This window comes from Mustela erminea, chromosome 16 (genome assembly GCF_009829155.1).
Source record: "Mustela erminea isolate mMusErm1 chromosome 16, mMusErm1.Pri, whole genome shotgun sequence".
NCBI classification, from domain to species: domain Eukaryota; kingdom Metazoa; phylum Chordata; class Mammalia; order Carnivora; family Mustelidae; genus Mustela; species Mustela erminea.
The window spans coordinates 73,824,174-73,847,052 of NC_045629.1; the positions used below are offsets into that span (position 1 = coordinate 73,824,174).

Below are 22,879 nucleotides of genomic sequence, written 5' to 3' on the forward strand. Positions count from 1 at the left end.
CCCTCATCAGTAGTACTTCTTCCTAAAGTTCTCCTTAATAAAGGAGAATTCCAGATAAATGCCAGTGTATAAGGCTCAGGGATGTATCTTTGATACACCTTTATCCAGGTCCGTTCTCAGAAAAATCTTTTGTTCTCGTCACTTTCTCTCGCCCACTGATCTCTTCCATGACCCACTTCCGAGACCCACACTAGATGGAGATGAAAGTCATAGCAAGGATTTTACAGGAATTGTTGAAGTTCTGTTTCTATTCAGCCAATAAATATTTAATAAATATTCAATAAATATTCAAAAGTTGAATTCTGTCTAGCTGGGAAACCCTGTCCCTATTTCCAATTTGTGGTCTGCAAAATTCACTTTGCATTTTCCCCTCTGCAGCTATGAAATATTCATTAATGCCTTCATCTACAGTGCACTGGTTTCAATTTCCACTTATACACAGATAACTAATTTACATCTCCAGGGCAAGTCTCAGCTCTAAGCTCTGATCTGTGATCTGTAAGACTGTTTGCGGGGTGGTTATTTTGGGGATTTTATCCTTTTTTTTTTTTTTTGGCTTTACTGAGGTATAACTGACAAACAAAAACTGTGTATGTTTAAGTTTAAGGCGCACAACTTGATATACTTTGTGAAATCTTGGCCACAACCAAGCTAATAAGCATATCCATCACCTCACATAATTACTGTTGTGTGTGTATGTGTTAGGAACACTTAAGATCTAGCCTCTTGGCCAATTTCAAGTATATAATACAATATTGCTAACTGCAGTCACCACACTGTTTATTAGATCTCCCAGATTTTTTTGTCTCGTATAACCAACACTTAGACCAACGTCAGTCCATTTCCTCCTTCCTCTAGCCCCTGGCCACCACTATCCTACTCTCTGCTTCTACAAGTGCGGCTATTTTTTATTTTTATTTTTTTAACAACTGATACTCAATTCATTAAAAAGGTTGATTTAAGCATCTGCAATGGTGGCTTCAGCCTCAACTCCTGGCCCAGTACTGATGGAAGTCACCTGCTTAACCGTCTCAGAAGGACTGTGCGAATCCATGGGTCTCTTGTGGATCCTCATCTGAAGACGATCTCAAGTCTTGGAACTTTCACCATGATGAGTTTTTCTTGTAGTGATTTTCAGACTCTTGGTGGGCATCTGAACTGGTCCTTTCACTCTGAGAATCCTTTTCCTTTGTGCCTCTGATCAAGTCAGTACTTAGCTTTTCGAAAGATTTACGTTGCAGCCAGTGAGAGTAATTCTATTTCAAGGAATTGCCGCCTCTGGTTCCATGGATGTCTTCCCCATGTCTTTAAAAGCCGTGGCTGCTGTGTGGCTTTCTGACGGGCTTGTTCATCCGTGAGAGCAGACAGTCGTGAGTCAGGGGCAGGAGAGGGGCAAGCCTCTACTGTAGCCGAGACCATATCTTCCGCAAAGAGCAGTGTGGCTCTTTTAGATTTCACACATGAATGAGACCTTGCAGTACTTGTCTTTCTGTGTCTGGTTTTTTACTTAGCATAATGCCCTCCAGATCATCCATGTTGCTGCAAATAGCAGAGTTTCATTTTTTTAAGCCTTAAAAATACTCCAGTGTGCGTATGCAAATTTCACACCTTCTTCATTCATTCAACCATCAAAGGACACTTAGGTTGTTTCCATATCTTGGCTATTGTGAATAATGCTACAACGAACTTGGGAATGCAGATAGCTCTTTGAGATATTGTTTCATCTCCTTTGAATATATGCCCAGAAGTGGGATTGCTGGGTTTTAAGGCAGTTCTTTTTTTTTTTTTTTAAGATTTTATTTATTTATTTGACAGACACAGCGAGAGAGGGAACACAAGCAGGGGGAATGGGAGAGGATGAAACAGGCTTCCCACCAAGCAGGGAGCGCGATGTGAGGCTTGACCCCAGCACCCTAGGATCTTGACCTGAGCCGAAGGCAGACGCTTAACGACTGAGCCATGCAGGCGCCCCTAGGTAGTTCAATTTTTAATTTTTTGAGGAACTTCTATACTGTCTTCCATAATGGCTATATTAGTTTATATTCCCACCAATGGTATGCAAGAGTTCCGATTTCTCCATAGCCTCACCTACACTTGTTAATTTTTTTTTTCTCTCTTTTTTTAGAGAGCAAGAGAGAGCACACAAGTGGGGATGAGCAGAGGAAGTGCGAGAGAGAGAATACCAAGTAGGTTCCATGCTGAGTGAGGAACCTACTCAGGGGCTTGATCTCATAACCCTGAGATCATGACCTGGGCTGATATCAAGAGTCGGATGCTCAATTGACTGAGCCACCCAGGCACCCTTTAATTTTTGTCTTTTTTTTTTTTTTTAAGATTTTATTTATTTGAGAGAGAGAGAGAGCATAAAGAGGGGGAACAGCAGGTAGAGCTATAGGGAGACCTGCTCCCCTATAGGCAGAGTCCCATGTGAGGTTTGATCCCAGACTTTCAACTGACTGGGCCACCCAGGCACCCCTTGTTTTTTGGGTTTTTGTGTTTTGTTTTGTTTTTTATAATAGCCATTCAACCAGATGTGCAATGTCATCTCATTGTGGTTTTGATTCGAATAGCCCTGCTGATTGGTGATGTTGAGCCCTTTTTCATATACTTGTTGGACGTTTGTATGTCTTCTTCGAAGAAATGTCCATTCACGTCCTTTGCCCAATTTTAATTGACTTATTTGGTTTTTGCTATTTATTTGTGTGAGTTCCTTCTGTATTTTGGATATTGACCCTTTATTCAACAGATGATTTGCAAATTTCTCCCACTCCATAGGTTTCCTTTTCACTCTTTTGATTTGTTTCCTCTGCTGTGCAAAAGCTTTTTATAGCTCAGTGCAATCCTACTTTTCTGTTTTGCTCTTGTTGCCTGTGCTTTTGGTGTTATATCTGTGAAACCAATGCCAAGACCAACATCCTGAAGCTTTTTCCCTATCTTTTCTTCTAGTAATTTTGGAGTTTCAGATCTTACTTTTAAGTCTTTAATCCAGTTTGAGTTCTTCTGTGACTAGTGTAAGACAGGGCCCAATTTCATCTTCTGCATAGGCATATCCAGTTTTCCCAGCAGCATTTGTTGAAGAGACTAGTGTTGAAGAGATTATCCTTTCTCCCACTGGATATTCTTGGTACTCTGTTGAAAATCAGCTGGCCATAAATTTATTATAAAGTATGAATCTATTCTGTTCCTTTGGTGCATTTGCTTGTTTTTATTCCACTCCCATATTGTCTTGATTACCACAACTTGTAATACACAAAAACAGAAAGTGTGATGCCTCCAGCTTTGTCTTTTTTTTTTTTTTTAGATTTTATTTATTTATTTGACAGAGAGAGAGAGAACACAAGTAGACAGAGAGGCAGGCAGAGAGGTAGGGGAATGTAGGCTCCCTGCTGAGCAGAGAGCCTGATGCCGGGCTTGATCCCAGGACCGTGAGATCATGACCCGAGCCGAAGGCAGAGGCCCAACTCACTAAGCCTCCCAGGCACCCCAACTTTTTTCTTTCTCAAGACTGCTTTGGCAATTGGGGCAGGCGTGTGGTTCCGTATAAATTTTATAAGTTTTTTTTTTATTTCTGTAAAGAATATCATTGGGATTTTGATAGGGTTTACACTGAATCTGTAGATCACTTCTGGCTGTATAGATATTTTAAAAATATTAAGTCTTCTGGTCCATGAACATTAATGTCTTTCCATTTGCTTCTCTTGTTTGATTTTGTTAAGCAATATTTTGTAGTTTTCAGTACATTAATCTTATATCCCTTAGTTACGTTTATTCCCAAGTATCTTATTCTTTCTGGTGCAATTGTAAAGGGGATCACTTTTAAATTTCCATTACAGACAGTTTGTTGTTAGTGTATAGACATGCAACTAATCCGTCTTGATGTTGTATCCTACAAATTTACTGAATTTGATTATTAGTTCTAACAGATTTTTTTATGGGGTCTTTAGAGTTCTCTGTTTATAAAATCGTACCATCTACAAACAGGGACAATTTTAATTTTTCTTTCCTGATTTGGGTACTATTCATTTCTTTTTCTTGCCTAATTGTTCCGGCTAGGACTTTCAGGACTATGATGAATAAACTGACATCCTTGTCTTGTTCCCAATATTAAAGAATAGCTTTCTTTTTGTTTTTTTTGCCATTGAAAATGTTAGCTATGGACTTGTCAAATATTAATGTTTATTATATTGAGGTACATTCCCTTTATAGTTCTTTGAAAGTTTTTATCATGAACAGGTCAGGTGTTCCATTTTGTCAAACACTTCTGCATCTATTCAGATGTGATTTTCATCCTTTAAATGACTTTGCGATTTTCATCCTTTATTCTGTTAATGTGGTGTCTCACATTAATTGGTTTTTATATTATTTTGCTGAGTTTTGTTGAGTCCCCCTTGCACCCCAGAGATAAATCCTGCTTGGTCATGATGTATGGTCCTTTTAATATGCTACTTTATTCAGTTAACTAGTATTTTGCTGAGGATTTTTAAATCTATATTCATCAGGAATATTGACTTGTTCTTTGCTTTTCTTGTAGTTTCTTTTTCTGGCTTTGGTATCAGGATAACACAAGCCTTATAGAATTAGTCTGCCAGTGTTCCCTCCTCTTCAAGTTTCTGGAAAAGGTTGAGAAGGACTGGCATTAATTCTTCTTTAAATCTGCCATAGACTTTACCTGTGAAGCCAAATGGTCCTGGGCCTTTCTTTGTTGGAAAGTTTTTGATTACTAGTTCAATCTTCATACTAGCTATAGGCCTATCCACAAACTGTTCTTTGTAACATTTCCATATAATTTATTCTTTAACCTGAAAGTTATTCTTTAGTTCCAATAAATTGGGGGTTAAAGTATATTATTATTTTAAATTTAATGGCATTGTACATCACAGAACCAGTCTATCTGTTGACAACCGTGCCCTGAACCTACAGGATGAAAGTTTTGCCTGGGGCAGTGACAGCCTTATTAAGGGTAAGCAATGAGCCTGGTGACCAGAACTCCACCCCAGAGAAGTGGATCTGTCTCTCCTCTGGTTTTTGAGGGGCTAGCTTGGGTTCCAGCACACCACCAAGCCACCCACAATATCATTTGATGGCCCCTTCTATATCTGTCCTCCCAAAGCTCTGTGGATGGACAAAGCCTGACCAATTTTTAGGGGAATGACTTTGCTCCTCCCTGTGTTGGCCAGAAATGTTGGAACAGTGCGATTTCTCAGTAACTGATTTCCTACAGTGTTGGTTCTTCCCTCCAGGTTGGGAGACAGTAACCGCCATCCCAGGAATTCTCAATAAATTTTTATTAAGCAGAAAAAATATATACAAATAAATAAATTTAATGGTACTGGGATAAAAACGTAATCTGAATAATATTGATTCTTCATATTTGTGGCGACTTAATGAGGTGTGTGTGAAAAGAGTAAGTCTCTTTGCAAGGAGTATACGGAGTTTTGTATATACTCAGTCAATCAAGCTTGATAACTGCATTGTTCATATCTCCCATGAATATCTCCTATGACATTTTCACACCTGAACCATCAATTACTGACCTCTTTGTCTAACAATATTTGTTTATACGTTTTCACACTTTGTGAGGTTCACTCATGTTTTGACTTACTACATGTTCTTTTTTTTTTTCTCAAGATTTTATTTATTTGTCAGAGAGAGGGAAAGAGAGTGAGAGAGCAAGCACAAGCAGGAGGACCAACAGGCAGAGTGAGAAGCAGGCTCTCCGCTGAGCAGGGAGCCCAATGTGGGACTCCACACCAGGACCCCAGGATCATGACCTGAGACAAAGGGAGATGCTTAACCAACTGAGCCACCCACACGCCCCCTACATGTTCTTGTTATTATAACATGACCCTGTTCTACTCCAATGTTTATTAAATTGAATCTATTCTGCCTAATATGAATATGTACATACAGGTTTTATTTTGATACTTACATTCTTTTCATTTTCATTTATTAATCATAGTGTTCTAAATCTGTCTTTTGTCTAAAGACTTCTACATTTTATTTTTAATCTAATCTAGCAACCTCTGATTCTTTTTTTTTTTTTGCAACCTCTGATTCTTAAGTGAGAGTTAATCCATTTCTATTTAATCCATTTATTGTATATTTCGTTTTCTTTGTTTTTTAGATTTTTATTTGACAGAGAGAGCACAAGCAGGGGGAGCAGCAGGCAGAGCAGGCAGAGGGAGAAGCAGGCTCTCCTTGGAGCAGGGAGTCTGATGCAGGGCTCAGTCCCAGGACCCTGGGACCATGACCAGGGCTGAAGGCAGTCACCCAACTGAGTCACCCACATGCCTCTACTCTGATTTATTTATATCATTTTATTTGAACTTTTTATTCTAAAATTTTATTTGAGAGAGAGTATGTGTGAATGAGAGGGTGAGGGAAAGAGACTCTGAAGCAGACTCCACACTGAGCACAGCCCAACTTGGGGCTCAGTTCCACAACCGCAAGATCATGACTTGAGCCAAAATCCAGAGTCATATGCTTAACCAACTGAGCCACTCAGACGCCCCTTATTTGAACTTGCTATTTTCCCTGCCTTTTCTTCCTCTTCTTTTTCTTTTATTGGATTGTGTTTTCTTTACTCTTCCCTGCCCACCCCCACCCTCACACACACACCCCGCCCCGGTCTGGAAGTTAAATATTCAATTTGTACTTATTTCCTGGTTTTCCTTAAATTTTGAAATACCTACTGGATTTAACAAAATGTAAAACTGACTTCCTTGTCAAAAAATACAAAGATAGGGGCACTTACCTTCAGCTCAGGTCATGATCTCAGGGTCCTGCTCAGGAAGTCTGTTTCTCTCTCCTGCTTGTATTCTCTCTCCCACTGTCTCGCTCTCTACCAAATAAATGAATAAAATATTTTAAAATAAATAAGGAATCACTCCCTTGAGAAAGACTTCGCTGACCTCCTGACTGCCCTGACCAAAGAATGAAGACAATCTATCATAGGTTCTGAGAGAATCAGATGCCTCTCCTTTATGAGACTCATCATGATTTACACATGCGCATGTATTTATTGGGGAGTTCATTTTGTAAATAGCTGTGCTTCTCGCTAGGCTGCAAACCTCAGTGGGTCAGAGACCATTCCTACTCTTTGTTTACCATGGCACTGCCAATTCCTAGCATGGAACAGGCTCTCATTAAAAATTTGCTGAATGAGGGACGCCTGGGTGGCTCAGTTGGTCGAGCTACTGCCTTCAGCTCGGGTCATGATGCTGAGTCCCGAGATCGAGTCCCACATCGGGCTCCCAGCTCAGCAGGAAGTCTGCTTCTCCCTCTGACCCTCGCACTTCTCATGCTCATCCTCTCTCTCACACTCTCTCTCAAATAAATAAATAAAATATTTTTTTAAAAAAATTGCTGAATGAATAAGTAAAAAAATGAATGAATAAGTGAATTTACAGAGGATCAATTTCCCCGGGAACCATGTCTCTCCTCATAAGCACTGGTCTTTGTTTCTTGTACTACGACTGGTGGGTATCCTGAGTTTGCCGACGCTGAAAATGTTTAGGAAGCATGACGGCGTCATCCAGGATGACGACTACCTATCCAGGGTCCCGACACCTAGCAGGACTGACTTTATCATGTTTCTACTGATTCATGGCCCACCCAGCACAATGCAGGCTTCTGGGTTTATTATTTTACCATTTCATCCCATCTTCATGCAAGTGATTCTCTTGTCCTATTTCAGTCACAGCAAGATTGAATAAAATCTTCAAAGGCATGAGTATTGTGGCACTATACTTAGCCAATTCACAAACATATATAAAGCACTTCTCTAGCTGCTATACATAAACTATACAACTTGCCTGGCTTCATCTTATCTATGGAGGCATAAGAAATGCATGTTTGTCCTTTGGAGGGGAAATTCCTCTCTTTGCCACTTCGAACATCTGAACCAGGTGCTCACTAGTCCCCTGATTCTGCCAGCATTTTGTGGCCTAGATCTTATCTCTGACCTCTAAAGATCACCTGCTATGGCACCTGGGTGGCTAACTGGTTAAGTGACTGTCTTCCACTCAGGTCATGGTCCTGGAGTCCCAGGATCAAGTCCCACAGCCGGCTCCCTGCTCAGCGGGGAGTCTACTTCTCCCTCTGACTCTCCCCACTCTCATGCTCTCTCTCTTTCTCCCATTCTCTCTTTCCCAATAAATAAATAAAATCTTCTGGAAAAAAAATAATAAAGATCACCTGCTACATATCTACCAAGCTAGATCTAAGGCCCATTCCAGCTACAAATAAGGGCATACTGATGTATGTGTATTACTTCACTGTGCATACATAACAAAGGCCTAAGTCTCTGAGGTATTCAAATCATGGTCAGCTCTCTCTGAATGACATACTAAGACCCGATGAATCTCTTCTGTAAGAGCAGAAGGAGCCTAGGACAACTGGGCGGCTCAGTTGGTTAAGTGTCTGCCTTCTGCCTAGGTCATGATCCCATGTCAGGGTTCCCTGCTCAGAGGCGAGTCTGCTTCTCCCTCTACCTGCCCCACCCACCAGCTCATGATCTCTCACTCTCTCTTACATAAGTAAATAGAATCTTTGAATAAATAAATGAGCAGAAGTAGCCCATAAAAAGCATCCAGTTTGTCCCTACAAGCTCGCTGAGATCACAGTAGTGACACATGCAGACAGAATCAGTTGTCTGGATCCGCAAGCCAGCTTCCCTTTGTTTGCCAGGACTCCTGTTTCCCCCACCTCACCTTGCTCCCCTTGCTCATCCCCCTCTGTAGCACACAGCCCATTTCAGAATGAGTCTGCTGATGTATGCATGCCACCTTCCTGACTCACTCTGAGTGTCAGAGCTCTGAGTAGCCCTGGGGGCTACCTCGCCACCCCACTCTCTTGGTAGATGTTGGCTCTACCTTCCACACAGACCAGGACCCGACTGCTTCTCGTGGCTTCCTGGGCCAGCACCCTGGCCCCATGTCCCATCAGCTCAGTGATGGGTCCCTGCAGTCCTTCCTAACGAGACTCCCTCCTTCTGTTCTTCCTGCCCCACTGTGTCTGTGGTCAACAAGGCAAACACAGGCATCTTTTCAAAAGCCGTGTCCCACTTGTCCCTCTTGAGCTCAGCCCCCTCCAAGAGCCACCAGTCCCACGTCAGGTAAAAAGTAAGTCCTCTCAATGACCAGCAAGGGCCCGCCCCCACCTGCCCCCCCCCCACCCCGCCTTTCTGATGAATTCTCTCAGGCCCTGCACCTGGGCTCATACCAGGTCTTTCTTCCTGGAGAATCCCTGTGCTTGCTCACTCCTCTGCCTGAAATCCCTTCCCCAGAGAGCCACATGCCTAGTTCACTGCTCCTCACCTGTCAAATGTCACGTCTCAGTGAGGCCTTCCCTTCCCACTGGCAAACACTGCCACCACTTCTGCCACCACATGAATCTGTAACATGCACCGAACTTTCTTTCAGGTCCCGCTGAAAGGACCTGATGATCCTACAAAACACATCCTGGATCTTTAGAGTGCCCTTGGGTTGGGGCTGGGGAGACACACAGGCTTTTCTATTCTAGCCATAGAGGGCAATGAATTTCACAGTAGCACTTTTCTCCAAAGCCTAGACTGTGTTTAGAATACCGAAGTTGAAGTTATGATCTATTCTAAAAGCTAAGTTAGTCTCATGTATTTGTTCTCTGTTTAAGGAACAATATCAAGCTCCGTGAGAGCTTCCCCCTCTCAACTGAATTTCAGACAGCTGTTCCATCTGCTCCTAGCAATATGCCCTCCCTGTTTGAGCGTATCAGCAAGAACTTGGTCAAAGAGATTGGAGCCGAAGACCTGAGGCCCATAAGATCCCTGCAGAGCGCCAGCAAATACCGAGTGCTGTCAGTATTACGGAAGAAGAGGACCCGCTCAAGGTTCTGGGAATCACCTGACGTTCCGGTAGAGTACACGCTCACGGACTTCCTGGAGCCAGGCTCTTCAGTCCCGGGTACTGTCAACAAGGACAAGGGGGCGGGGAGTGGAAAACATAGGTGCTCACAAGCAGTGCGGCACGCAAGGGTCCCTGAGACCCCCACAGTCAGCGTTAGCATTAGTTTTGCCAAAAGGCCCTGGGCAAGAAGCTATGGTTACTTGAGACTCTACAACACCTGGACACAAGCATGTATTAGTTCGTCTAATTCTCACCGCAGCCTCTTATGTCAGGGACATTATCCCCACTTACACAACGGTGAATTGAAACATAAAGTAATCTGTGCCAGGTTATGCACCTGGGAGTTAGTAAGAGTAGAATCCAAACTCAGATCCGCCTGTCTCCATATGCTTCACCCTTTCTGCTCCAGGGCGCTTCTGCCTGGGCTGGATGTTGTGCCTGCTCCAGAGGAAAGATGATGTCGTGGGCCCCCTCGACCGGTGCACACATGATGTTACTCTGTCTTGGGGTTTGGAGTGCTATCGCTGTTTTCCAGCCCCTGGGCCGATTCAGACATTTGTCCTCAGCAAGAATTTACATTTAAACATTAACTGAGGGGCACCTGGGTGGCTCAGTTTGTTGAGTGCCTGAATCTTGATTTTTGGCTCAGGTTATGATCTCAGGGTCAAGAGAACAAGCCCCCATATCAGGCTCAGAAAGGAGTCCACTTGAGGATTCTCTCTCTGCCCTGCCCCCACTTTCTCTCTCTCTAATAAATAAATCGTAAAAAATAAATAAATAGCCATTCGTGTGCTAGATTCTCAACTGACAGATGTAAGTGAATAGGAGGGTTGGGACAACACAGGACTCTGCCATTCACTTTCCCTCCGTTCCAGAGTAAATTCTTGGCTCACTCTAAGGCCACTTTTTCTGTCCCCAGAATTTGATGTCTCAGGACCGTTTCACCTCAGCAATGCTGCGGGCCAGAAGCGGAAGGCTTCTGCCAACGTGACTGCTGGGCTAGAAGCGAGGGTGTCAGGGGAAGCCACTGAATGCTGTGGATCCTCCCTTCAGTTCCAAGTTGTTCGTATCCTGACCCATAAATGGAAAGACCTTCAAAAGAGGTGAGGCCACAGGAAGAAAGGAACTGGTCAACAGGGCCCATAGCGCTCTCCTCGTGAACAAAAAAACCCCTAGCAGGCTTTGCTGCCAGGTTCGGAGTGTAGGCAGGACATCCCAGACCATGCTGTTCTTCTCGGGTATTTATTCATTCATTCGGCCAACTGGCCATTATTAGTTATCAGCTATCTATTTATTAAACCTGTGACAAAGAATCCGAAACTCTCTGCTTAGTAAGTCAAGTATGCAGCTGTGTCCTGGGATTCCATGTACCTGCATGTATATGGGCAAAGGCAGATATCAAATGATCCTCTGTGAGCTATGGACAGCTTCCTACGTCAGCTTAAATAGTGTGTTCACAAAGGCGACACACTGGTAGGCAACAAGTTAAAAAACAGCAAACCTTTTAGAAACTGAAAGTTACTTTCACTGGGCCTTGGGAAATTGCTGTATTCCTGGGTCCTTACAAGGACCTTATTTAACATAACATTTGCAAAAAAAAAAAAAATTTGCAAAGACTGTTTATGGTACAAAAGAGTATCTCAGATTCCTTAGCTGCGTGAAAAGAAATAACAAAACAATTCTCACTATTTCACTAGTGAAAGACCCAATTTCTAAGGTACCTTTTACTTAGCTAGCTCCAAGTGAAGTAAGTAAGCCTGAGGTCAAACCTTTAAATACAGGGGCCAGGGGCGGGGGTGGGGGCTCTGGAAGGCAGTTGGCGATTTCTAGTAAATGGGAAGTGGGCATTTAATGTATTCAGCTACGAAGGCACTTGCAGATCGTGATGGGAACTCTGGAGATAAGAAACAGGACAGGGGCAAGAGACACTGCAGGTGGTTGGCTTAAGTTTCTCTGGCCACGAACAGCTGAACTCGGGCGTAAAGAATGACAGAAGCAAGTAAGAGCAGGAGGAAAGGAGTTCAAATTGGGGTTTAGAGGTCCTGAAGCATGGGAGAGCTGGATGTTTCCAAGACCAAGAGGAGGCCAGGGAGGCCAAAGCTTAGTCAGCGGGGAGGAAAGTGGTATAAAATGAAGCAGATGAAGCAGGTAGAAGTCAGATGACACGTCCCTTGGACGCATGGTAAGGAGCTTGCATTTGTCTCCAAAGGCAATGGGAAAGCCCACATTGGATGCTCAGTGACCACCTGCACTGAAAGGCAAATTTAAGGATCTCACAGTATTCCCCACAGCTGTTACCAGGGCACCAGGCAAATGGGGCCTGGAGTAGAACCGGAGTTGGGTCTCAGAATTGAAATGGGGATGGACTTTGTCTTCAGCACTGCAGACCTTCCCCATCTCCCCCATCCTGGATTTTTCAAGTCAAGCTGCACAACCACCTTCTAGGGACAGTCAGCCCACCAAGCCCAGCTGAGCTAGTCATGAAGAATCACCCAGCATCCACCCACTTCATCACACTTTATCCACCCACTCCACATGCAGTGTGCGTAACCGGCCTGGACTACGGGACTTCCCCAGCACTGTTCTCAATCACCTGGCCTCGCTGACGTCCAGCCTCCTTCTGCTGAGAGGCCCTAGTACTGAAAATCTATAAACTACCCTAATAGGACAAAAGTAATTTTGGAAAATACAGATGTCTTTCATCATATGAGATGCACACCCTCGAACCCTGTCAGAGAATGGGGGCCCCGCCACCATACATAACAGAGAAGATGTTCTGTTGCCCTAAGCCACCTAACCTATAAGCAGTATCTTCCTACACATTGAGAGCTCACCTGTCAAGTTCCAAACACTTTCTACCCCATCCAGGTTCTTAGAAGAGTAACCTAGAATAACCCAAGAAGGCATCCCTTTCCCACTATGACCTTTCTCTTCCCATCTACCGCAGGAAAGTGCTGGATCCAAAGCTGTTACTGATGGTGAAGTCCCAGGACAGAGGAAACAATTTCTATGTGGTGACAGAGACCGTGGAGCTGACCCAGACTACTGAGCTGCATGACAGCGGAAGTGTGACTGCTACGGGAAGTTGCTCAATCCCTTGGACTCTTTTGGTCAAGGTACATGGTTGTCCCTGTTGTGGGTTGGGGACACTAAGAGCACAGCCAGCCAGCCTCACTGTCCAGGGGCTTTGCAGTCCATTAGGACCCATCTTTGGGGGTGGAATGAATAGGGCTAGTATTTCCCACTTCTCATGTGCCTGACTCCTGACCTGAGAGTATGTTCTAACATCCTCATTTTAGTATCTTAATATATGAGATTATTCATTATTGATAAAATAGAAGATAGACTTAATTATTGGTGATTATACTTTGCTTTGGGTAAATAATAGATTCTGGATCCTCTAAAGCATGGCTGTTCTACTTCATACAAGTGGGGCTCTGTGGCTGCAGAAAGAAGAGACCACAGTACAAAACTTCAGCAGTTGAAATATCCTAAATAATGGCAACCCCTGAGTAGAAAGTGTTCTATGGCTTACATACCTCAGTTTATCAAATATTAAGTCAACATGAACCATGATTCAGGAACATATAAAGTTTGTGTATGTGTGTTATAATGGACATTTACACACAATATATTTCATATGTAACTTGTCCTCACTTAAGAGATTTAGGAACTAAAACAAAACAAAAACTGAGATGTGCGCTAACGTTCCAAGATCTGTGAATAAACCCGAAAGGAGAGCAAGGCGCCACCCAGTGTTAAAGAAGTCTGAAACAAAACTCCGTCCAGCTGGGAGGACCGCCCTGGTCAGCTGCTTTCCCACCTGTTCGGACGGGTGGACTGGGTTTCGTGAGGACAGAACACCCTGTGGCACCTCGCACAGGGTGACTGCTCAGCGGTGTGTCCGGCCACCGCCCCAGCTGTTCACAACCAGTGCCATCTAAGTGTGGGCTCTGGGGCTGTGACATCGAACAGTCTGTAAGTCACCCCTGGTTCATGGCTGCCTCAGTTTCCCATGCCGTTGATTTGCACTTGACTCTCTTAGGTAATATTTGATTTGCCAGGACATTCAAAGAGTAGGGCTGAATTCTGGAGAAGCCATTTACTCACTTGGCTGCCTGAGGACAGTATTCTTGTTTCTGAGATAGGGTTCCCTCATCCATAAAATTAAAATATAACACGTCCGTAGAAGTCCACTACAATATGTATTAACAATCAGGTCTCTAGAATATAGTAATTACTACTCCATGGGATGGTTCATTTTACATTGCCGCTGTGACTGGTCCATGATACTTGGTTCAGCGTTACTCTGGGTGTGTCTGCGAGGGGGCTTCCAGATGAGCTTTGAATGGGCAGACTGGTAAAGCAGGGTAAGTGGGCCTCATCCAGTCCACTGCAGGTATGCACAAAACAAACGTGGAGAAAGACTAAGTTCACTCTCGGCCTGAGTGTCTTTCAGCTGGGACACTGTTCTGCCGTCAGACTGACTTACACTGTGAGCTACACCATAGACTTGCCTGGTTCTCAGGGCTTTAGATTCGGATGAGAACCATATCAGAAGTTCTCCTGGGCCTGCACATCTTGGGACTTCTCAACCATTATAACTGCATGAGCAGCTCCCTCACAATAAAGCCCTTTAGACAGATAAATATACAGACAGAGAGACAGAGAGCCCAGTGGTGCTGTTTTTCTGGAAAACCCAGACTGATAGTCTCAGTAAAGTTTGTCAGCTTTTCGCTTGATTTGAAGACAGAGTGACAATTTCTAAGCTCTTTACGTGCCAGACCAGAAACCGGAAGTCTGGCATTTTTTTTTAATAGAAGTCTACATTTTTTTTAATAGAAAAAACAAAATATAATAATCAAAGAAATATCCCCCCCCCAAAAAAAGTAAGGAAAATGTTCATTTTAAAATAAAGAGGGTTAGTCCTGGAGATCCAAAATGTGAATAACAGGAGTTCCCGAGAGAGCGGAAACACAGTCAGTCAGTCACCCAGGAAATAATACAAGAAAGGCAGGACCGGAGGAATGTGCTTCCGGATGAAAGAACCAACAGGAGGCCAGTTTCATGGGTCCACATACACCACAAAACCTGAGTGCGAACTATCAGGATATTTGCTTCCAAAAGAAAATCAAGAATATCTCTAAAAAAGGAAAACAAGAGTCATTTTCCAAAAAATTACAGCTTAGAATTCTATGTCCAGTCAAAATAATGCTCAGGTGTGAGAGTAAAAGAAGGAAGTCTTCAGAAATGCATGATCTCCAAAAATGCAACCCTACATCCCCTGGGAAGATGAGTAAGAGGCAGAGAGGGCACATGACGGACACAAGTAATTAACTGATAAAGGAAAGATCTGGAATGAGGAGAAGCAGTTTCCCCAAGAGTAAACAATGGATTTTCACGTAGATATTGGGATGTGAACATTTTAGGAGGATGGGGGAAGGATGGGTAGGCTGGGGAAGGGGGAAGAGTAGGAACCTTCTTCATTCAAAGGAGAAAATAACTGGATACACTTAAATCTGAAAAAAAAATAATAAATCACTGAAATACAAACATGAACCTGAGAAATATGAAATTAAATACTGGACCAAGAAGGATTATGGGGCGCCTGGGTGGCTCAGTGGGTTAAAGCCTCTGCCTTTGGCTCAGGTCATGATCTCAGGGTCCTGGGATCGAGCCCCACATCGGGCTCTCTGCTCAGCAGGAGCCTGCTTCCTCCTCTCTCTCTCTCTGTTTGCCTCTCTGCCTACTTGCGATCTCTGTCAAAAATAAATAAAATCTTTAAAAAAAAAAAAAAAAAAGAAGAAGGATTAAAGAGCAGGACCTGAAAATCAGGACCAAGGGAGAGTGAGAGGAGGAAGATGCTGGGTTCTCTGAGCACGAGCCCGAGTTTGAAGATCACATGCATACGGGACCGCACTGCCTGCTTTCTCTCCCCAGGGTCAATGCCAGGGAGAGGTTCACAAAGTGACAGAGAAGATGCTGACTCTGTCACAGGGCACAGTGTTGGCCTACAAGAGGAAGCGGCTGTTTTTTGAGGCGAATGGCTGGGGTAAGCAGAGGCTGAAAAGAGGCAGCTGGGGAAGGAAGGGGAGAAATGAGAGGGGAAGGAGCATCAGCGTGCTCACGCTTCCACTCGCGGCTCTGCCCACTCACGGAGAAGTGAGGACGTTTCCCAGCCGTGGGGGCACACACACCCCCCACCACCCACGGCCCCCTCCCGCCCGGCACGGCCTGAAACGCTGCCGGGGGAGATACAGAGACAGTCTCCCACATGGAGAGGGACAAAGAGGGACCCAGCGCAGAGGTATCCTTAGCACGGGGCGAAGTGCAGCCCCAATCCCATCGTCCCTATTCGGTCAAGGACTCACTCAAGCCACTCTGAGCAGTTCACCTGGGGAGCCCCAGGGAGCTCTCCAGGCTCCCCATCGCCTCGGGTCAAAGCCCCTGAGATAGTAGCAGGATCCCAAACCGAACTGCAGACATAATGTCCTCGGAGCATAAGGCAGGGCTTTAGCTACACCTCTCCCTCCCTCGCTCGCCTCAGGCCCCCAGCACCCTCCCCTCACACACGCATACCCGCGCGCACACGCGCACACACACACACACACACACACACAGAGGTACACACTCACACACTATTCTCTGTAGTATCCTCTCTGCAACATCTTGTCTCAGCACATTCCTCACAGAGAGCGTGAAATCACCCATGTCTTCCTGGACAGGACTGGGAACAGAAACAGGGAAAGGAGGAGACCTCAGGAGAGTAAGACAAAGAGCACCAGACAGACCATCCTACCCAAAGGAGGAGGGACAAAGCCAATTACCTCTACCTTACAGAGACAGTGCTGCAGTGTCAGAGAGCACCGTGACCAACCAAGGTGCTTGTAGAAAAGGCGGGTTCCAGGCTCTTCTTCAGAGTCAGGTCGGGGGTTCTGAGTTTTAGCCAGCATCACAGGGGACTATGATGGAGGGGTCCCCAGGCCCCACTGAGAAGAGTGGCCACGGGCGGCCTGGAGGGGGCGGTCTGGGGCTGTAGGTGCCGGGCTGTGAAGCAGTCCAGCAGGAATAACCTCGGCTGTCCTGGCCTGACTTCCTCCCACACAGATATTCTCACCCTAGACGACTACAAGCCGAAAACCTTTCCAGGACGCACCTTGGTGTTCAAGTCGGGAGACTGTAAGCATCTGCTTCGGCTCGGGTCACAATCTCGGGGTGCTGGGGTCCAGTCCCACATCAGGCTCCCTGCTCAGTGGGGAGTCTCCTCCTCCCTCTCCCTCTGCCCCCCACCCGTTTGTGCTCTCTGGCTCCTGCTCAGCTCTCGCCAATAAATATAATCTTAAAAACAAACAAGCAAACAAACAAAAACCTTTCCAAAAGGTGAGCTCCAGAGCTGGGCAGTTCTCTGCCTCAACTCAGACCCTGCTGAGCCCTGACCCCCTCTGGATACAAGTAAGAGCCATGCACAGGGCTCAGCCCCCACCACCCACAGGGAAATCTTTCCAGCCAGATTCCTCCACCGCCTCCTACTCTCCCCGGCCTTTGACCTGCACAGGCCTCAGCCACCAGAAAGCCTCCTTTCTCCTTTGAACACTGAATAGGGTTGTGGGGCTGGGGAGGGGGGGCTGCCTGGGTCTCCGTGTGCCTGGGGGGGTGCTGCCTGGGTCTCCGTGTGCCTGGGGGGGTGCTGCCTGGGTCTCCGTGTGCCTGGGGGGGCTGCCTGGGTCTCCGTGTGCCTGGGGGGGTGCTGCCTGGGTCTCCGTGTGCCTGGGGGGGGGGGGCTGCCTGGGTCTCCGTGTGCCTGGTGGGGTGCTGCCTGGGTCTCCGTGTGCCTGGGGGGGTGCTGCCTGGGTCTCCGTGTGCCTGGGGGGGGGCTGCCTGGGTCTCCGTGTGCCTGGGGGGGCTGCCTGGGTCTCCGTGTGCCTGGGGGGGCTGCCTGGGTCTCCGTGTGCCTAGGCACCACGTCAACTGCAGTAGCGGGAAGAGGTGAGAAATGCAGGGTAGGCAGAGGAGGAGGAGAAAGCTGGGTGCAGGAAGGAGAGCGGTGGGGAGGAGGCGAGGGAAGAGGGCAGTAAGGCTTTGGGAATGAGCATTTCTGTTTCTCTTTCCAGCAAAATGGTTCAGGGGTTTTATCCCGTTACCAGCAGGTGAGTGGTGGTTTTCAAGGCAGGATGGTGGGAATGCAGCCCTCCATGAGACCACTTTGCACGAAATCCCCCATGACTGCCTCTGCTGTCCCTACCTGAGGTGGGAGATATGGCCCCTGGGCAAAGGGCAGGAGTAGATGGACAGGAAGGGGTCAGGGAAGTCAGGGGCAGAAGGTCAGAGAAACTGAATGTCTTCAGAAGCTAAGTCTTGGGCAGGGGACGTACTTTCTCTTTCAGACGCCCTCACAAGCAGTCCCCTCCCCCTAATAGGTACGTGTCTGCTGGAGGAGAGCAGGGCGATCTCATTCTGCCCACATCCGGTCAGCAGGGCAGACTGCCCTGGCCTTGCCACCCAGGCCCTAGTGCCTGGCCCTAGCTCTTGTGGAACAGGAGAGGTGCAGGAAGGCCATGGGGTTGGAGGGATGGACCCAGACTGGGGCAGGAAGAGGACAGGCAAGAGGAAGTGGAGAGAGGACAGAAGCCTCCAAAGTGTCTCAAAAGCCGATCTAAGCAGGAGAAAAGAGATGATCACTTGTGCTTCTCTTTCCAGGAAGAGAATGCAGAGTCCTCCTGTAAGAGGAGTGTCTACTAAGAGGGAATTAAGGGACTTCCACGGTAGGAAGCTGCAAAGCTGAGAACCCAAACTGGAATTTCCATTCAACTCAGAACACTGAGCTCTTCTTCCAAAGAGATGTTCTTGTCCAATCTGCTTATTCATTCTTTTATTCACTTCTGCCTGCCTGCGACAAACATCCATGAAGAACTCAGTGGGCAACAGGCATTATTCTGAGCCCTAGGGATACAGCAGTGACCCAAAGAGAAACGCCTGTGTCACTGCAGCTCCCATCCCGCTGGCCCCTCAGTCAGCAAATCATCTTAAGGCCACCTGAAGTCTGCTAGCAGAAGCAGAAAGCCCCAAATTCTTTCCTTGGTTAACTCTTTAAAAAAAAAATTATTTATTTGAGAGACACAGGGGGAGAAAGAGAGACAGAGACAAAGAGCATGAGCAGAGGGCCAGGAAGAAACAGACTCACCGCAGAGCAGGAAGCCCGACATGGGGCTCAACCCCAGGATGCTGAGATCATGACCTGAGCCAAAGGCAGACGCCCAACTGACTGAGCCACTCAGGCACCCCAGTTCTTTGGTTAAAACTGTCTGTGGATATAGACTATACAAGTAGAATTACACAATAAGAAGGATAAGTCATGTGCACCCAGTATTACCCCAAGCATTTTCCATATGTAAACTCAATTTAATCCTTTTAACATCCCCATTTAACAGATGTAGAAACTGAGCCCAGGGCACGTAAGATCCTCATCTCTAATGGCCCAACATGAGAATCCACGTTATGTCACGCATGTCCCAGAAATGAGGAGCTGGTCATTTTCTCCCACTTTCCATGACCGCTTTCCAGAATCTCCATCCCTTCTCCCTGCTTTCTACCCCTCTCATTTCAGAGCTCAGAGTTAGAGGTCTGCTACTTCTAACCTATTCAGAGCTCAAACATGCCATCCGCAGAGATGCTCTTGGTTGATAAAAGGGCTCCTACTGATAGGGAAGGGCTGATCATCCCAGGAATGTTCTAATCAAAGAATTGTACCCATTCTCATTGTTGATTCCTGAGGGCAGAATTTGAGGACCTACGGCAGGAGATTTTCTGGGAAATGGAGGCCCTGTCCCTGCTCGCACGGGACGCTCAGGATGCTATACTCCATACGATCCTGAACATGCTTGGGAACCAAGAGGCTTTGCAGGACCTCATGGATGAGGTGAGGGGTTCTACAGCTACCTAGAGCTAATCAAAAGTGGTAATGGGGGCAGGTTTAGGAGATGCTGCTACCAAGGCACATGGAGGAGGAGGGACGGAGCAATTCCAGGGGAAAGAGGAGAATGTGAGAGATACAGGACACTGGCCCCAAGCACGAAAGGGCCAAGGAGTGCAGTCGCAAATACTGAGGCTGCGAGGAATCCCCTGGCACAGGTAAAGTGCCCTGACCTCCCCAACCTTGTTAATCACATACAGCCTTAAAAGACACAGACAAAATTATTTAACAATACTAGTTGTACTAGTAGTAGTATCATACTACCAATAACACCAATCTCCTACAGCTGGATAGGAACCCCTGGGATCCTCCGGATAGCTTTGGTGGCAAAATCTTAAATGAGATGCAAGAGGACATAAGAGACCTATGGATCCAGGAAAGATTTCACATCACTTACCTCCTTGAAGCCATAATGGGTAAGAGTGATCTGGGGGACATGTACGAAAGTCACAAGTTTGGCCGGCAGACCTCATAAAAGCCATGGGTTAGATGCCACTTCTCCAAAACCCTTCAAATATCATGATCTTCATCCTCACATATCACCTCTCTCCAAAGTCTGGCAGGCTTAGTGAGATCAATTTGCCATGTGGACAGAGAACCAGCTTCAGGCCCAGAAAGTGATTGGCCCAAGTTCATCCAACACATCACTGTGGGTGGATGATTCCAGCCTCTGGCCTCAGGATCCCATTCTCTGGACCATGTCATGTAGCATCCTGAAGACCATCCCAAGAGTAGAAGGGGGACTTTCTAGTATAGGGAACTTGACCTTCAAGTCCAGTGGATTATTCCTCTGCCTCAGAGTTCCCCTCTCATTGGGTCTCCTAGTTCACAGCGGGGAGAGGAAAATATGACTTTTCATCACTCTTTCCCCAAATGTTCCCAATCCCAGTGCTGAGTGACACCCAACGTGACCTGCTCGCCCAGTCCATGAAGAAGAGGATCCTGCTCCAGCAGCAGGAGCTGGTGAGAAATCCCCAGGGGCAATGCCCAGGGAAGAGGGTGAAAAAACTGGAGTTAAGAATGACTCTGAGGAGGGGCGCCCGGGTGGCTCAGTGGGTTAAGCCGCTGCCTTCGGCTCAGGTCATGATCTCAGGGTCCTGGGATCGAGTCCCGCATCGGGCTCTCTGCTCAGCAGGGAGCCTGCTTCCCTCTCTCTCTCTCTGCCTGCTTCTCCGACTACTTGTGATTTCTCTCTGTCAAATAAATAAATAAAATCTTTAAAAAAAAAAAAAAAAAAGAATGACTCTGAGGAAAAAGAGATGATGGAGGCTTCTGCCAGGAAGGGAGACAGGATCCTGCTCTGGCAACGGGAAATCCCTGGCTGCAACTGCCTCTAGGGAACAGGCCCAGTGGCTATGAGGCTACTTTAGGAGGGTCTCCATTTCCCTGGCAACCCCAGCAGAGGGGCCTGCCAGTTCTAAAATAGCCATATAGGAACCCAGGTTTGGGAACTGAGGGGCTTGGAGTCATATCCCTGCTTTAACACAGTTACCACTTGAGAATTGCTCTCTCCTTCTCTCCCCTCATACCTATATGTAAGTACATATGTGGTGCAGACGTATGCATACCCATATACACACACTGCCCGCGTGTACGCACATGCACACACATCTAACTCCAGATGCCACTACTCCACACGAGAAATGCTAGTGTAACCATTTAGCAGATGAGGAACCAATGCTCAGCGTTTTCCAGTAATGTGTCCACAATCACACTGATCACAGGACATGACCAGGACATGACTCCTGGTCCCCTTGACTCCAAAAGTCTTACCATTTTCAGTTACCCAGCATTGACCCTCTTGGGGACAAATTTTCTCTTTCCAACCTTAAATGCTGACTTGTAACATCAGATACTGTTTATTCTAGGTAAGGAGCATCCTGGAGCCCAACTTCAAATACTTCAAGGATATCCCCTTCACCCTCAAACCTGAGCTCCTTGCCACACTCCAGGACGAGGATTTGGCCATCACCTATGGCCTTCTGCAGGAGTGTGGCCTGAATATGGAGCTGAACAGCCCCAGTTCAACCTGGGATCTGGAAGACAAGCAGACTCTGTCTGCCCTGTATGGGACCCTCTCCCTGCTGCAGCGGCTGACAGTCAGTCCAGAGAGGCCTGGCCTCGCCGCAGTCTATGCTGGGAGCATCCCTGATGAGCTCAGGGGCCCAAAAGCCACCACTTCTGGCGTTCCGGGTAGCATGGAGCCAGGAATCAGCACACCTGAGGGAACGTTCTGAAGTGACAGATCTGTATCTGGATTCATGCAATTGTCAAAGCTCATCAAACAGTATCTAAAGATATGAGCATTTTGCTATATATTAAAGCTACTCCAAAACAATGTAAACAAATACTGAACTCTAGGAACAGTATGAATTGTTTGGGATGAAATGTACTGGGATCTGTAACTTACTGTGAAATGTATCAAATAATAAGGTGATTGATGAAGGGAGAGATAGATATGTGACCAGGAAGAGGTAGTAAAAGGTCAAAAACAAGAGGGTTTTTTTTTTTGCTTCAAAAAATAATTATCTCCCCAAATTATACCTGCATATTGATCACTATGTATTGTACATATTGCACATATGTATGCACATGTACTTTTCCAAAATTGTGCTTTTTGAGCTACTTTAAAGGGAACACTGAGGGATGTCTGGGTGGCTCAGTCGTTAAGCGTCTGCCATCAGCTCAGGTCATGATCTCACTATCCTGGGATCAAGCCCCGCATCAAGCTCCCTACTCAACAGACAGGGGGCCTGTTTCTCCCTCTCTCCTACTTCTCCTGCTTGTGTTCCTTCTCTTGCTGTCTCTCTTCTGTCAAATAAATAAATAAAATCTTTTAAAAAAATTAAAAGGAACAATGAGAGAACAAAAAAAAGAGGTCTTAGAAATGAAAACTATTATCCAAACATCATATGCCGCGGCCACTGCCCCTCAGGGGTCCCCTCGCCTCCGCCCGCCTTTCCTTCAACTCCTTAAAACCTCCTCAGCTCCATTCCTGCAGCAGCAGGTCTCTAATTAACAGATG

The 22,879-nt window shown here is 46.1% G+C and overlaps 1 protein-coding gene and 1 pseudogene across 1 annotated transcript; one reads left to right on the forward strand and one right to left on the reverse strand.

Moving 5' to 3' along the window:
- Nucleotides 1–904: 904 nt before the first annotated feature.
- LOC116574978 lies at nucleotides 905–9,403 on the reverse strand (annotated as a pseudogene).
- Nucleotides 9,404–9,727: 324 nt separating this feature from the next.
- GSDMC (gasdermin C) lies at nucleotides 9,728–22,091 on the forward strand. Its single transcript, XM_032316012.1, has 10 exons — nucleotides 9,728–9,941; nucleotides 10,804–10,987; nucleotides 12,832–13,000; nucleotides 15,825–15,936; nucleotides 16,992–17,063; nucleotides 17,996–18,031; nucleotides 19,661–19,800; nucleotides 20,141–20,270; nucleotides 20,744–20,817; nucleotides 21,723–22,091. The coding sequence occupies exons 1-10, from the start codon at nucleotides 9,728–9,730 to the stop codon at nucleotides 22,089–22,091; spliced, it is 1,500 nt and encodes a 499-aa protein (XP_032171903.1).
- The last annotated feature ends 788 nt before the right edge of the window (nucleotides 22,092–22,879 follow it).

Excerpts from the sequence above, each read along its gene's own strand:
- GSDMC (XM_032316012.1), top strand. The coding sequence starts at position 9,728 with ATGCCCTCCCTGTTTGAGCGTATCAGCAAGAACTTGGTCAAAGAGATT. Across the intron at positions 13,001-15,824 it reads CTTGGACTCTTTTGGTCAAG|GGTCAATGCCAGGGAGAGGT; the intron begins GTACATGGTTGT and ends TTCTCTCCCCAG. Across the intron at positions 20,271-20,743 it reads CCTCCTTGAAGCCATAATGG|TGCTGAGTGACACCCAACGT; the intron begins GTAAGAGTGATC and ends TCCCAATCCCAG.